Source organism: Xenopus laevis, chromosome 7S, assembly GCF_017654675.1.
Source record: "Xenopus laevis strain J_2021 chromosome 7S, Xenopus_laevis_v10.1, whole genome shotgun sequence".
NCBI classification, from domain to species: Eukaryota; Metazoa; Chordata; class Amphibia; order Anura; family Pipidae; genus Xenopus; species Xenopus laevis.
In genome coordinates this window covers 82,088,559-82,102,653 of record NC_054384.1, presented here as the reverse complement: position 1 = coordinate 82,102,653, position 14,095 = coordinate 82,088,559, and the positions used below count along the sequence as shown (strand labels likewise).

The following is a 14,095-nucleotide window of genomic DNA, read 5'->3' as shown; positions in this document are numbered from 1 at the left end:
TATATTTAAGCTGGCCAACTACGTCAAAGTCATCCCATATCTGGCCAGTCCTATGCTCAATTTTCATCTGATTCATTAAGAATTCTATGGTTTAATTATACATTTTATAAAAGGGACGAATACGTTTTACCTGCAACTTACTAGCTGCTTTCAAAGTAAAACTCCCAAACTTGGCTGCCCTTTTATTAGACACCAGTGGGATCACCTGACTATAGTTGGAGGGGGTGGGAGCTACAACATGGAGCTGGTCACTGCTCTTGTAGAACTATAACAAACAAGGGAAAGTTGTGCTCACCACTAGTTTTTAAAACCATTAGGCGGGGGTGCAATGAGGGTGTGACCACAAAATACATATAGACAAATACAAGATTCCTCTGCACTCAACCCATTATCAATATATTTAAGACAGAGACATTTTGTGCATACTGCTACTGAAAAATGCCTTACCCTTTAAACAACACAGGGATTGTTTGTCCATATATTGCAATATATTTAAGCTGGCCAACTACGTCAAAGTCATCCCATATCTGGCCAGTCCTATGCTCAATTTTCATCTGATTCATTAAGAATTCTATGGTTTAATTATACATTTTATAAAAGGGACGAATACGTTTTACGTTTTTACTTTCTCATCTGCCAATGCAGTGATTAACATTGTTCATCAGCACATTAATCATACAATCCCGATCACCATTGGTTGGGATTCGTGTGGCCCCAAACACATACCAATAATAGAGAGACACTTTCAGCTAAGTTTCGTAGCTAACTTGCACTGCCCAGTTTGAAAATGTACATCCATCTGCAGCAAGCAACAGTATATGCAACTGTTCTAAACTACAGGTTTTTTTAAATTTCTTTCTTACAGCTACCTGTCTTTTATAAGACTAACTTAACTTTAGGTCTGTTTCTCTCCTCAGAAATACTTGTGGAAGAAGAAGAAGAAGAAGATTTCCAAGATGTAAGCAGGTGGAATGTTAACAGTGAATGCCAGCAAGTTGTTGATGGTAGTGCTGAAGGAAATGATGATGATGAAGAAGAAGAAGAAGAGACAAAAGATGATGAAAATGAGGAAAGAGATTCCAGTAAGGAAAGCAAAGACTCTGTGCAGGAAAAGGGTTCCTCCAAAAAGAACTTTATCTGCAAGTCCTGTGGCAAGATTTTCCTTTTCCGTTGCCGTCTTGAAGTGCACATGAAGCGATGTCGAATGGCAAAGCGAAATCCTTTACAATGCAAAGATTGTAATGAGATTCAGTCTTCTAGAAAGGAACTCGACCAGCATCGAGAAGTCGCCCATGGCTGCTTGGTATCTCCTCGTACAAATAAAGGAAGGAGGAGATTGCTTGTTACATGCGATATCTGTGGCAAAGAGTTTGCACATCCTTCAGGTAACATGTAGTAATATAATGCAGGATTGTGTGGCCATGAAACACTAAGGGTGGTGGCACACGCTGCTATTCGGGGAGGTTAGTCGCCTGAAGTTGCCTCATGAGTAAACTTTAGGCGACTTTGGAAAGCCAAAGCGATCAGAGTGCCATCCCACCGGCGATTCACATTCTTGCCTGCAGGAAGGCATTTCGGGAGAGATTAGTCACTTGAAGAAGAAGAAATTTGTTGCTGGCGAATAATCTCCCTAAATAGCAGCGTGTGCCACCACCCTAAAATGTGCTGTGCAATAGTTGTGAAGATTCTGTAAAACTGGCATTTTCTGTTAAATATTACAGGCTCCAAAGATTTGCTTGTCTGGGAAAGGGCTTATTTTCATTGCTGGGCTGATAGTTATGCTGCAGAGTTTGTAGTTTTTTTATGAGATTGTGTTTGTTTAAACATTTACCTGCCTTGCATCATGATGGCAGTGGCCTAACTGCAGAATCTTTAAAATGTCAAATTCTCTCATTTAAATGGCAGTGTGTTCGTAATAATGTGGTTCCATTTGCTGAAACCCTGCAGGACTCAAGTCCTGGCTCAAACATGTTTTGTTTCATGCTGTTTAAAGGAACAGTAACACCAATATTTAGCATTAAATATATCCATTCTAGACATCTTTAACACATATATATATATATATTCTAGAAATTGCAATATTATAACAGGGTTTTGAAAAAATAACATTACCATGGATGTACAGGGCAAAGTGAAAAAAGGCCATGTGGCAACCTATTGACCTATCTGCATTCTTCAGAGTCTGTTTGCAAGTGATAAATGGCATTTATTTCTTGTCGGTTCAGGGTGTGGTGTGGGTGATGGAGGCCTTCTTATCTCCTGCTGTTTCTGCAATTGCAAGTCTGTGTCAAGGGAGCATGCTGGCTGAGACTTGGTGCCTGAGCCTTATTAATCCAAGTTAATATTATTTATTTATTTAAAAATCTACTTATAATATTGAAATTTTTATATGAGATACATACACACAAATTAAAGTGTTTAGAAGCAATATTTGTGATGTAAAATATGTGTTACTGTGCCTTTAAGTGAAAAACAGGTTAAAGCCTTGTATGTAGTAAACTACCGCTTTATCTGACGTTCTCACCAACTAATCTTGCAGCAATGCAGTCTGTGTACACCAGGGTGCAGGACACTCAGGACTTGCCTTACAAATTGAGTAGTTTCACACTGGACCAACAGGGAAAGAAAAGCTTTTCCAAACCAATTTGGTTTAGTCCGTATACAAATCCTAGGTCATGTCTGAGAGTGGGGGACGAAAGAGCAGACCAGGCCAACGTGTAGCATCTTCTTTCCAAAAGATATTAATTAATTTTATTATATTTTCAGACTTAGCCTAGGATGTCCATGAATGTACAGAAAGTACCTGTATCTAGGGTGTCGTCATATCATTTGAGTTATGCTGTCCATTATCATAACATTTTCTATTGATTTAAATGCTAGTGCACCAAATGAACGCAAAACAAATGTTTCTTAAAGGGCACCTGTTGGGTTAAAAGGCAATCACGTGCGCATGTGTGTGACCAGACATGGCTGCTCGCACCGAGCGCTCCCTCCTGGCGGGGGCTTTTTTTTTTTTTTTTTTAAATAGTACTGTTATCCCCAACCGGAATGTGGGCTCTATTAGCCCTCACCTTTGGTTGGGGATATCATATTTACCCAACAGGTGCCCTTTAATCTGTAGCTGCACCCGGTGAAGTTTTGTTGTATTTACCTGCTTTTCTTTCGCTTTTGAGGCCACAGGTCTTTTCTTGGATGAAATATGAATGGGGCTGTATATAATCTCATGATTGCCAGGAAAAAAAGATTCTTTATAGAAAAAAAGCTGCTTACCTTTTACAGTGTATTAAAGGAACAGTAACACTAAAAAATAAAAGCATTTCAAAATGATTATAATTTAATGTACTGTTAGCACAGGTAAAAGTAGAAACGCTACTATAGTTTATATAAACAAGCTGCTGTGCAGCCATTCAAGGAACAGGTTATATAGAAGATAACAGATGCACTCTGTAGAAAATCATTGTATTCTATGACAGAGCTTATCCGTTATCTGCTACGTAACCTTTTTATCCTTTTCCATCTTAAATTACTGCCCCCATGGCTACACAGCAGCCTGTTTATAAACTTATAATAGTCTTTCTGAAGCAAACGCATAACTATTGCCAATGCAAGCCAACAGTACAGTATATTATAATCACTTTTTTTTTCTACTGTTCTACTGTTCCTTTAAAGGATTGATTTTATGCTCTGCTGTACTCCTTAAAGCAGTGAGAGCTAATTTTAGTCCAATCTTAGTTACTTTGTCCTTAAAATATTTGTGTCTTACAGGGCTTCAGTATCACAAAAGGACGGAGCATTTTGATGAGAAGCCTTTCTCCTGTGAGGAATGTGGAGCCAAGTTTGCTGCCAATTCCACACTTAAAAACCATCAACGTCTTCATACAGGGGAGCGGCCTTTTGTCTGCAAACATTGTCACATGACCTTTACCCAGGCAGCTGCACTTTCCTACCATACAAAGAAGAAACATTCTGAAGGTACCCAATAAAGTAGTTTTACACTGAAAAGGTGTAGAGGAAAAAAAGGATTTTTTCTGCAGCAAACTGGAATGAGAATGAATGACTAAATTATAGTTAATTTCTGTGCTGCATGGCAGATCGGTGCAATATAAATAGGTGAACATTATTTAAATGTGTCTTCATTATTTTAAATTCTGCTCAAGAACTTTGTTTTGCTCCTGCTAAAAACTGCACTTGTAATAATGCAACATTCTTCAGTGTACACACTTGTTAATACATATATATTTAACATCAGCAAGTGGACATTAACTTTGCACACAATAAATAAGTAAATACCTTTACAATTACTAAGCATGGTCAGCTGATTTCAAATTACCACTACTAGATGAGTTAACATCTACTTTAACAGTGACAAACACAAAGCTTTTTTGCAATACATAAAAATTAAGTGATATGTTTTAGCCTAGAGTACTTATATCTATTTAATATGGATGCACTGAATCTACTATTTTGGCTTTGGCCTAACCCCCGAATCCTTCTCTAAAGATTCGGCCAAATCCTAAAGCACGTTGGGTGTGGGAAGGGGAAGACCATTTTTTACTTCCCCTAATTTGTATATGCAAATTAGGATTCGGTTCAGCCTGGTAGGCGAATCTGAATCCTGCCCAAAAAAGGCAGAATCCTGGATTCGGTGCATCCCTACTATTTGAATACGATTTGTTTACAAAGCACAATTACTGACCATTTGGCCTGTGAGTTTTTCTTTAGTAGTTGTTGTAATACCGCTTTTTATTTTCACAGGAAAGATGTATGCGTGCCAATATTGCGATGCTGTCTTTGCACAATCCATTGAACTCACCCGACACGTTCGGACACACACAGGAGACAAGCCATACGTCTGTCGAGAATGTGGGAAGGGTTTTAGCCAAGCCAATGGTCTTTCTATACACCTAAGAACATTCCATAGTAAGTAGCATTTACGGTTTTCTCAGCTTGGTCAGTCTGTCAGCAGGCATGGATTAATGATGCAAGTCCAAATAGCAGTTAACAGGATACCTTTTAAAGGGAGCATTCAGCATACCAAAATAAGAAACTCTCTAAATACAATCAATTAAAAATTCTGTACTGTTTCTGAAAAATTCAAGTTTATCTTCACTATCCCGCTCTCAGCATCTGTTTCTCTCTTCATTGAGGTGTTGGGTGTCGGATTAAAATCCTGTCTCTCTACATGCAGAATTTGTGTAAAAGGCAGTTATTTTGTTAGATCTTGTTTGTACTGGAATCCGTTATTTGAATAGCTACTGTAATACATCTGCTAGGAAAGGAAGTCCCCCTATAAGATATATTAGATCTAACTGTCAATGAATATCTGACACCCAACTCCTGCATGAAGACAGAAAGAAGAGAAACAGATGCTGAGAGGGGAATAGTGAACCTAAACTTGATTATTTCAGAAAGATACAGCATATTTAATTGATTGTATTTACAAAGTTTCTTATTTCAGTATGAAATTTTCATTTTTGCGATAGCTCCCCTTTAAAAACGAAAGTAAAATTAACTGGCTGCCCCTTCCAGCCTTACTACTTATACAAAAGAGTGATTTTTTAACTTTGAGAGTATTGACTAGGAATATATTTTTGGACTTTTGATTTGGGTGCCCTTTGGAGTTGGGGGCTATATTGCAGCATTTTTGGCCCTTTTTTGACAGGCCTGTGTAGACTGCAGCAGCTGAGTAACAAGTGTCTTTATTTAGCATAAATATTAAAAAGTAGGCATACAGACCAATTGATGCTCCGCCTTACGCGTTTCGCACCCACAGGCACTTATTCATATAATGCCTATGAATAAGTGCCTGTGGGTGCGAAACGCGTAAGGCGGAGCATCATTTGGTCTGTATGCCTACTTTTTAATATTTATGCTAAATAAAGTGATTTTTTAACTACTTATACAGGCTTCGTTATATGCATAAATGTTCAAGTATCGCTTTAATATAATTAATTATTTTTTATTCTTTTTTTTAACTGGTCTGGTTACCTGTTTACTGTACCTTGTATTATTGTTCTCTAAATTCTTGTATAGGGTTACTAACAATCTGCAGTATTTCAGAAGTATTTGTACTTGTTTTTTTCAGAAAGTGTCTTGTTTCCAAACTTCTGATAATATTGTATATAATAATGTGTAAGACTGCATAATAATGTTCAACGCTGCCATAAACCCGTAGCCCATTAATCACTTCTGTGCCATGCCACTTAATTGCAAGCCTTGTCAGGCAGGTCTGTGTGAGCTTGTCCTGTTTCTTTTTCTGTTTACTACACTGTTCTTTCTTTTCCTTGTTCTCCTATGACCTGTTACAGTTACATACTGTGTGCATAAGATTCTGTCCTCATTTACTTTCCACCTAATCTCCTTAAATACATAAACATTTTTTTGATACAAATATGTAAAAAATGTGTGTTTTTCTTGCTCGGTTGTTGTTTCACTGTTTGTCTAGATATACAGGTATAGGAACTGTTCTATGAAAATCTCCGCATTACTGGAAGGCCATCTCCCATAGACTTTATTTTAATCAAATAATTTTTAAAAATGATTTCCTTTTTCTCTGTAATAATAAAACGGCTTGAACCCAACTAAAATATAATTGATCCTAACTGGAGGCAAAACCGTTCTTTTAGGTTTAATTAATGGTTAAATAATTTTTTTAGTAAACTTAAGGCATGGAGATCCAAATTACATAAAGATTCCGTGATCCAGAAAACTTCAGGTACCGAGCATTCTGTATAACGGTTCCCATGCCTGTATATCAACCAGTTTGTTGCTTTCCACAGATATTGAAGATCCTTATGACTGCCAGAAATGTAGAATGAGTTTTCCTACCTTGGAAGAGAATAGGCAACATATACAAGTTGTGCATTCCAAGGAGTACCACCCGTGCCCAACATGTGATAAAATCTTCAGTGCTCCTTCCCTGCTCGAGCGTCATGTTGTCTCCCACGTAGGAGGGAAACCCTATAATTGTGAGATCTGTGATAAAGCTTATCAGGTACCTTAATTTGTCCTGCCAAGACCTCATACACATGTACTTGTGATATTACTATGCTAACCTGAGGCATGTTTACTTTGCTCAGCAATTGTCTGGCTTGTGGTATCACAATCGCACCCATCATCCGGATCTGTTTGCTGCTCAGAATCATCGTTCCTACAAATTCTCAACACAGTGCGGTTCCTGTGACCAGACCTTTCCAAACACAGCACTACTACAGAAACATATGAAAGCTGAGCATCCCGGTGGGTATACAGGGCCAGGTGATCTCACAACCGATGTTCACAAAGCTTGTTTTTCTACCTTGTGTAACAAGAGTGCAGTCTTGAAAGAGGGAAGCAGAAAATATCACGGTGGTCTCATACTGAGATAGCTATAACAAACAAGGGAAAGTTGTGCTCACCACTAATTTTTAAAATCATTAGGCGGGGGTGCAATGAGGGTGTGACCACAAAATACATATAGACAAATACAAGACTCAACCCATTATTTTTGTGCATACTGCTTCTGAAAAATGCCTTACCCTTTAAACAAAACAGGGATTGTTTGTCATATATTGCAATATACAACAACTACGTAGTTAGCCAGCTTAAATTAGTATGCACAAAATGTCTCTGTCTTAAATATATTGATATATTGTATTTGTCTATTCATACTGAGATAGATCCCACATTGTGTTATATTCCCAGCACATGATTCTTTGACATTGCTCTGGACACAATACTACTAATATTAGAACCTGTGCAAGAATGGCCTCACTTTCACTGTTGCAGAGGGGTACATAGGTTACCCCTATGGAACTCCTTAATGTGCTTGAATACCCTTATAGTTTACAATAAGAGGTGCATTATTCCCTATATCCCTTCTGTATGTAGTCTCACTATCTCCTTAGATGTATGCAGCAAGAAGGGGGCTAATCTTCTGTTACCAGGGAGTGGTCAGCTAGAAAGTACCTGCAGAATAAAAGGGCACACGGTACTTCCATAGCCAGTACATAGAGATAGCAAACATTGATTCTGCCACCAACAGAATCTCTATTACATAGAGATACCATACAGCTATGCCAGCATAGGTATTCCAATGTTAATTCTGCAAGAATAAAATGTCCCTTTAAAATAATGCTTCAGCTGCAGCCATAAAATGCAGAGAAATTACAAAGTGACAACAATGTGTTTGATGATGGTTTAGCGATGAGCGAAAATTTTCGCCAAGTTTCATAAAATAAATTGTTGTGCGTCAAAAATTTTACATGCAATTTGTCGCCCATAAACTTCAATGCATGTCTGTGAATTTTTGCCATTGCCGCAAATTTTCAGAGTAGCTAACAGGTCGGAGTTGCCCATAATTAATCATGGTAACTAGATAAGTGGATTTGTTTTCTTTTTGTTGTGGTATTTGTTATAGCTGATGTTTTCTGCTTTTATTTTCCTATCTTTGGTTGTAGATGGTAAAGTATATGAATGTGATAAGTGCAAACAGACATACCCAACTTCTGCAGCATTGCAAGTACACATCAAGTGCAAACACTCAGGTAAGTAGTGTAATAACTATCGTTGGTACTATCGTTTATTCATCAAGCACCATTACATTCAGCAAGATGTGTGCATGATCATTGGAGGCCATGTCCATTCTATGTGACAGGGTTTTATTGGATCCCTGTAATTAAGGAATAAAACACAAATATATGTGGCAGGACGGAGGACTTGGCAACCCCATGCTTTGTGCAAAGCAAAGAAACAGAATTGAAATGAGCGAAAAAGTGAACTATAGTTTGGGTTCCATGTGACATGGTTTGCTGGCAGAAATGTTCCATGAGCTAATGATAAGGGGGTACTTAAAGGCTAGGTTAAGCTTCAACAATATGTTTCCTATTCATATACATTGTTCATATGACTTTTGTACTATTTCTGTACTGTCACAGGGCAGCTGTCCTACAAGGATAGTGCAGCAGATTGGGCTACCAGTTATATATCACTTATAAATGTATAAAATTCCATGCAGAGATCCATACTTTGCTCCAATACAAACCCCCTCCCTATCCTTTCATTATCATCCTCTCACCTACTATGTCCTAATCTTTTCACCTTTCAGGGACACAGCCATTCCTGTGCCTTTATTGTACTGATAGTTTTCAGTTCCCTGGAGCCTTACAGCACCATGTTGCCACGGAACATTTCCATGAGAGCGAAAACACGTTTGGCTGTGAAATTTGCGGGGAGCTCTTTACCGTTCACTCTCAGCTAGAAAGACACTATGAAACGGATCACCCTGAAGTAGTGCTCACAGAAACTCAAACAGCTGATACACAAATGGTACAGGTAATTTCCTTTTTATTTTCTATGTACTGGAGTGTTTCACTCTGGACTAGGTCCACAAACAGTCCTGCTGAGCGACTGATATGACTTATTACTGTAAGGGATGAACAAAATCCTTCTGTCTGGTCGAACCGAATCCAGATCCTAATTCGCATATGCAAATTAGGGACGGGGAGGAAAATTGCGTATCTTTTTGTCACAAAACAAGGTAGTGTTTCCCCTTCTAACCTCTAATATGCAGATTGGTATTTGACTGAATCTTTCGCAAAGGATTCGGGGCTTCGGTCGAATCCAAAATAGTCGATTTGGTGCATCTTTAATTACTATTAGTCATTCTTTTCATTGGAGAGCAATGTCAATATTTTTATAAAACGATGCTTGACAAAGGGGCGTTGCCCCTGAAACTCTGCACTTCTGCATTAATAAACTAGCAAGGGTTCGCCCCGCAACTACAAATCTTGTGTACCAGTGAATTTCTTATTGCATAAGTTTCAAGATGTTGCCGAATACTCCATCACTGTGCACCAAGCCTTACCTAGTGTTTCCATATGTTTTAGCTGTCAACTAATCTTATAAAAGGGGGTGAAATATGTATTTTTATGTCTCCTGCAAGATACATAAGATCAACTGATTTGATAAAATCATCAACTGATGTTCATGCTATCACGGGTTCTGCTATAACTTCTCTGGAGGAACATCACCGTTAAAAAATGCCCTATATTCAGGGATGACACCCCTAAACTCATAGCCTACAGTCAGTCCACAGTGACTATGGCTCAGCAAAAATAGGGTTGATGCCGGAGCATGGAGTTACCTGGCTGCCTAAAAGGCTCCTTAAAGAAACAAGTAATGAAAATGTCATGTACTGTTGCCCTGCACTGGTAAAACTGATTTGTTTGCTTCAGAAACACTATTATAGTTTATATAAACAAGCTGCTGTGTAGCAATGGCAGAAATTATGTTCTACAGAGCTTATCTGCTGTGTTACCCAAGTCTTTTCTCCTTTGAATGGCTGCCCCCATTGCTACCAGGGATTCACCGAATCCAGCATTCGGTTTGGGATTCTGCCTTTTTCAGCGGGATTTGGCCGAATCCTTCTGCCTGGCCGAACCGAATTGCGTGACTTTTTGTAACAAAACAAGAAAGTAAAATATGTTTTTTCCACCTTCCCACCCCTAATTTTCATATGCAGATTAGGATTCGATTTGGTATTCGGACGAATCTTTCGCAAAGGAAATAGTGGATTCGGTGCATCCCTAATGGCTACACAGCATCTTATTTATATAAACAATAATAGTGTTTCTAAAGCAAACACAGCAGTTTTACCAGTGCAGGGCAGCACTGCATTATATTTGTATTGCTTTAAAACACTTTCATTTTTAGATGTTACTGTTCTTTTAAAGGAAAACTATACCCCCAAAATGAATACTTAAGCAACAGATAGTTTATATCAAATTGAATGACATATTAAAGAATCTTACCAAACTGGAATATATATTTACATAAATATTGCCCTTTTACATCTCTTGCCTTGAACCACCATTTCGTGACTCTATCTGTGCTGCCTCAGAGATCACCTGACCAGAAATACTACAACACTAACTGTAACAGGAAGAAGTGAGGAAGCAAAAGGCAGAACTCTGTCTGTTAATTGGCTCATGTGACCTTACATGTGGTTTGTATGTGTGCACAGTGAATCTTACGATCTCAGGGGGCGGCCCTTATTTTTTAAAATGGCAATTTTCTATTTATGATTACCCAATGGCACATACTAATAAAAAAGTATATTATTATGATAATGGTTCATTTACATGAAGCTGGGTTTTACACATGAGCTGTTTTACTCAGTATCTTTTAATAGAGACCTACATTGTTTGGGGGGTATAGTTTTCCTTTAAGTAGTTGATTAGAATGTATGGGCTGCTATATCTACAAAATTATCTTCTTGAGAAAGACACTGCTCAGATATTGATATCAAGTCTGTATCCCTTTAAAATATGTCGGGATTCCACAGGACCAGTATGGATCGGTTTCTGTATTACTCTTAAAACTCTTGAAAAAAATAGTTATAAGCCAGTATTTCTTCCCTTGAATGTAAATAAAATAAGTTGGTTGACTTGGAATAATGTGCTGAAATGCTGTTTAGATCTTAGCAACTCTGATGTTTCTAAATCTCATTTCTGTAGGTTATTCAGACACAGGACCAAGCAGCGTCCGCAGAGCAAGTGATAACTTTGGATGAATCTCATCTGGCAGGTTCCCAAGTGATAGTAGCTCTACCAGATACTCAGGTCAATCAGACGACTACAGAACTGGTAGCTGTCAGCATGGAGGACTTTTTGGATGGTACAGTCACTCTAATTTGTTCAGATCCAGTAACAGAATTACCACAAAGAACTCAAAGTTAGGATAAATGTAATATATCCACATTGCAGATCTGGACTACTTTTATACCACTTGCAGAGCATTGATTCATTGCCGTGCCACTTGTTTTTTTGTTTTGTTTTTTCTTAGAATTTCAATTTGAGATCGTTATTGATTTTTTTCCCCCCTTAACTATAAATTTGCTACTTTTTTTTATGGGGATTGGTCCCTGTACCTGATTTTTCTTTTTCCAAGCAAGAGTCTGCACATGGTCAAGTTGGATGAAACAAAAATAGAACTTTTTTTTTTTGTCCTCTGCACTATGTTTAGGCACATTTTAAAATAGGTACTTATTTTATCATTGCAGCAGTCATTTAATAATCCTCTGTGAGGAGTAACGCAATACACAGAAGAGTCTATAAAAATGCACAAAGTAAAGTTCACATATCTCATTGTTTAGCTTAGAGTGAAACAGCTCATGGATGTCAACCACCGTCCTAAGCATTTCTCTTTCCTTCGGAAAAACTTTGTGTTCATTTGAGATTTAGAAATAAGTTAAAATAACATATATTAGACATCACTTATGTTCTAGCTTATATACCGTTTTAATTGTATTTTTCAGTTTCCTTGGCAAATTTAGCTGATTTTGTAAAAGAAAGGGCTATATCTGACACTCTTAAAGGAGAAGGAAAGGCTAAAATTAAGTAAGCTTTATCAGAAAGGTCTATTTAAATACACCAGTAAACCCTCAAAGTAGTGCTGCTCTGAGTCCTCTGTCAAAAGCAACACAGCATTTCTTTCCTTCTATTGTGTACACATGGGCTTCTGTATCAGACTTCCTGTTTTCAGCTTAAACCTCCAGGGCAGGGCTTGAGCATGCTCAGTTTGCTCCTCCCTCCTCCCATCCCTGCTGTAATCTGAGTTCAGAGCTGTAAGTGAGCAGGGAGAGACTGAGGCAGGAAGTGATGTCACACCAAGCTTATATGGCAGCTTCTATCCTAAACAAACAGAGACAGTGTCTAGAGCTGTTTACTCAGGTATGGTAAAGCATTCTGCAGAATAAATAAAGCGTTCTAGCTTGCACTATTGTGGCTGATCTGTTGGCAATAAACTGTCTTGGAGCTTTCCTTCTCCTTTAAAGTAATACGTCTCTATTTATTTGTAAAGAAACTGAAAACCAAAAAAGTGACCTGTTCACGTGACTACAAGTGAGAATGATCTGCATAGTCAAGGTATTGCCTACACACAGCTCTTCCAAATTGAATCGATTTTACATCACACAGAGTACAATATAGTGCCCTAGATAATGTTTTCATCCCGCTCTCAGTGTTTTAGGCGGCCTCTCCGATATGCCACTTAATTTGCATAATAAAAAAATCTGTTTACAGGATATAATTGTTTTTGTTACAATTATGCATTAATGAACGAGTCCTAGTACTGTTATGTAATTATGCCCTCACATTATTCTGAAGCATTGAAGTAGTCTATAAAATAATATTGAAATGATTAAAATGTATATATTTCTATTTAACGAGAGAGTTCTATCTTTATGGCAGATATGCGCATTAGGAAAAATATGTGTGTGCCCCCGTTATCTATAAAGATATTAAAGAAGAACCTCATGAATGAGCAGAATGGTGCACCTTTTATTGGTAATGTTGCCATTGTTATGCTTGTTTGAAACACAATCAGTCATCCTTTTATAATGTCCTGTCATACGCCTTGTATTTAAATTTTCAGTTAATGAATGAATTGTTCACTTTTGGGAGTATGATCAAAATTTTTGTAAAATAAGAGCATTCTGTATTTTAACTATATGTTAAAGAGTTTTTCTTGTATCATACCTAAAGACTAGGAAGGGGTTAGGCTGAATAATTTACTACAATATGGTATCTCTGATCGGCCCAATATTACATCAGCTCTACGACTTAATATTTTCCTTTTAGATTCATATATACTACATGGCAATAAGTACAGCCGCACCCAAGCCTAATATCACCATGTCCAAAACTGATCATCGACTGGAGAAGAGTAAAGGTCCCAGAAATACTTTTTCTGGAGTGATGAATCCCCCTTCATTATCTTGTAGTGGGACTGGAGAGTGGTACTGCTATCTAAAGGTGTAATGCCATCTGTTTGTCATGGTTCGGGCTATACAAAAAAGAATGGTTGTGGGTGCACACCTGAGGCCAATTTCAAAAAAGTCTAATTCCCTGTCTCAGTAATTCAAGTAAAAATGCTAGTGCATATAGTTTTGAAACAGGGTTGTTTAGTTACAAAGTTATGATCATAAAATTGATAAGCCACCATACCGCGTCAAGGTAAACCCCATACGGTGGTCCCTAACTTGTTTACCTTTAATCATAGTAAAATAGGTATCTTACCTCTCTTCTTAATAGCATTTATATGAAAAACTCCTGTG

General features: G+C 37.8%; 1 protein-coding gene across 2 annotated transcripts in view; it reads left to right on the top strand.

The window, feature by feature from the left end:
• Nucleotides 1-12,466, top strand: part of zbtb40.S (zinc finger and BTB domain containing 40 S homeolog) — a 30,131-nt gene extending 17,665 nt beyond the window's left edge. Inside the window, exons 11-18 of one of the 2 annotated variants that reach the window (XM_041571444.1) lie at nt 918-1,385; nt 3,766-3,972; nt 4,756-4,920; nt 6,780-6,994; nt 7,080-7,239; nt 8,439-8,525; nt 9,086-9,306; nt 11,496-12,466. In XM_041571444.1, the coding sequence (XP_041427378.1) occupies nt 918-1,385; nt 3,766-3,972; nt 4,756-4,920; nt 6,780-6,994; nt 7,080-7,239; nt 8,439-8,525; nt 9,086-9,306; nt 11,496-11,717 (1,745 nt within the window). In that variant the 3' untranslated portion in view covers nt 11,718-12,466. Of the gene's footprint in view, nt 1-917; nt 1,386-3,765; nt 3,973-4,755; nt 4,921-6,779; nt 6,995-7,079; nt 7,240-8,438; nt 8,526-9,085; nt 9,313-11,495 lie in introns of both variants that reach the window. The other variant, XM_041571443.1, reaches the window with a different exon arrangement.
• Nucleotides 12,467-14,095: the final 1,629 nt, after the last annotated feature.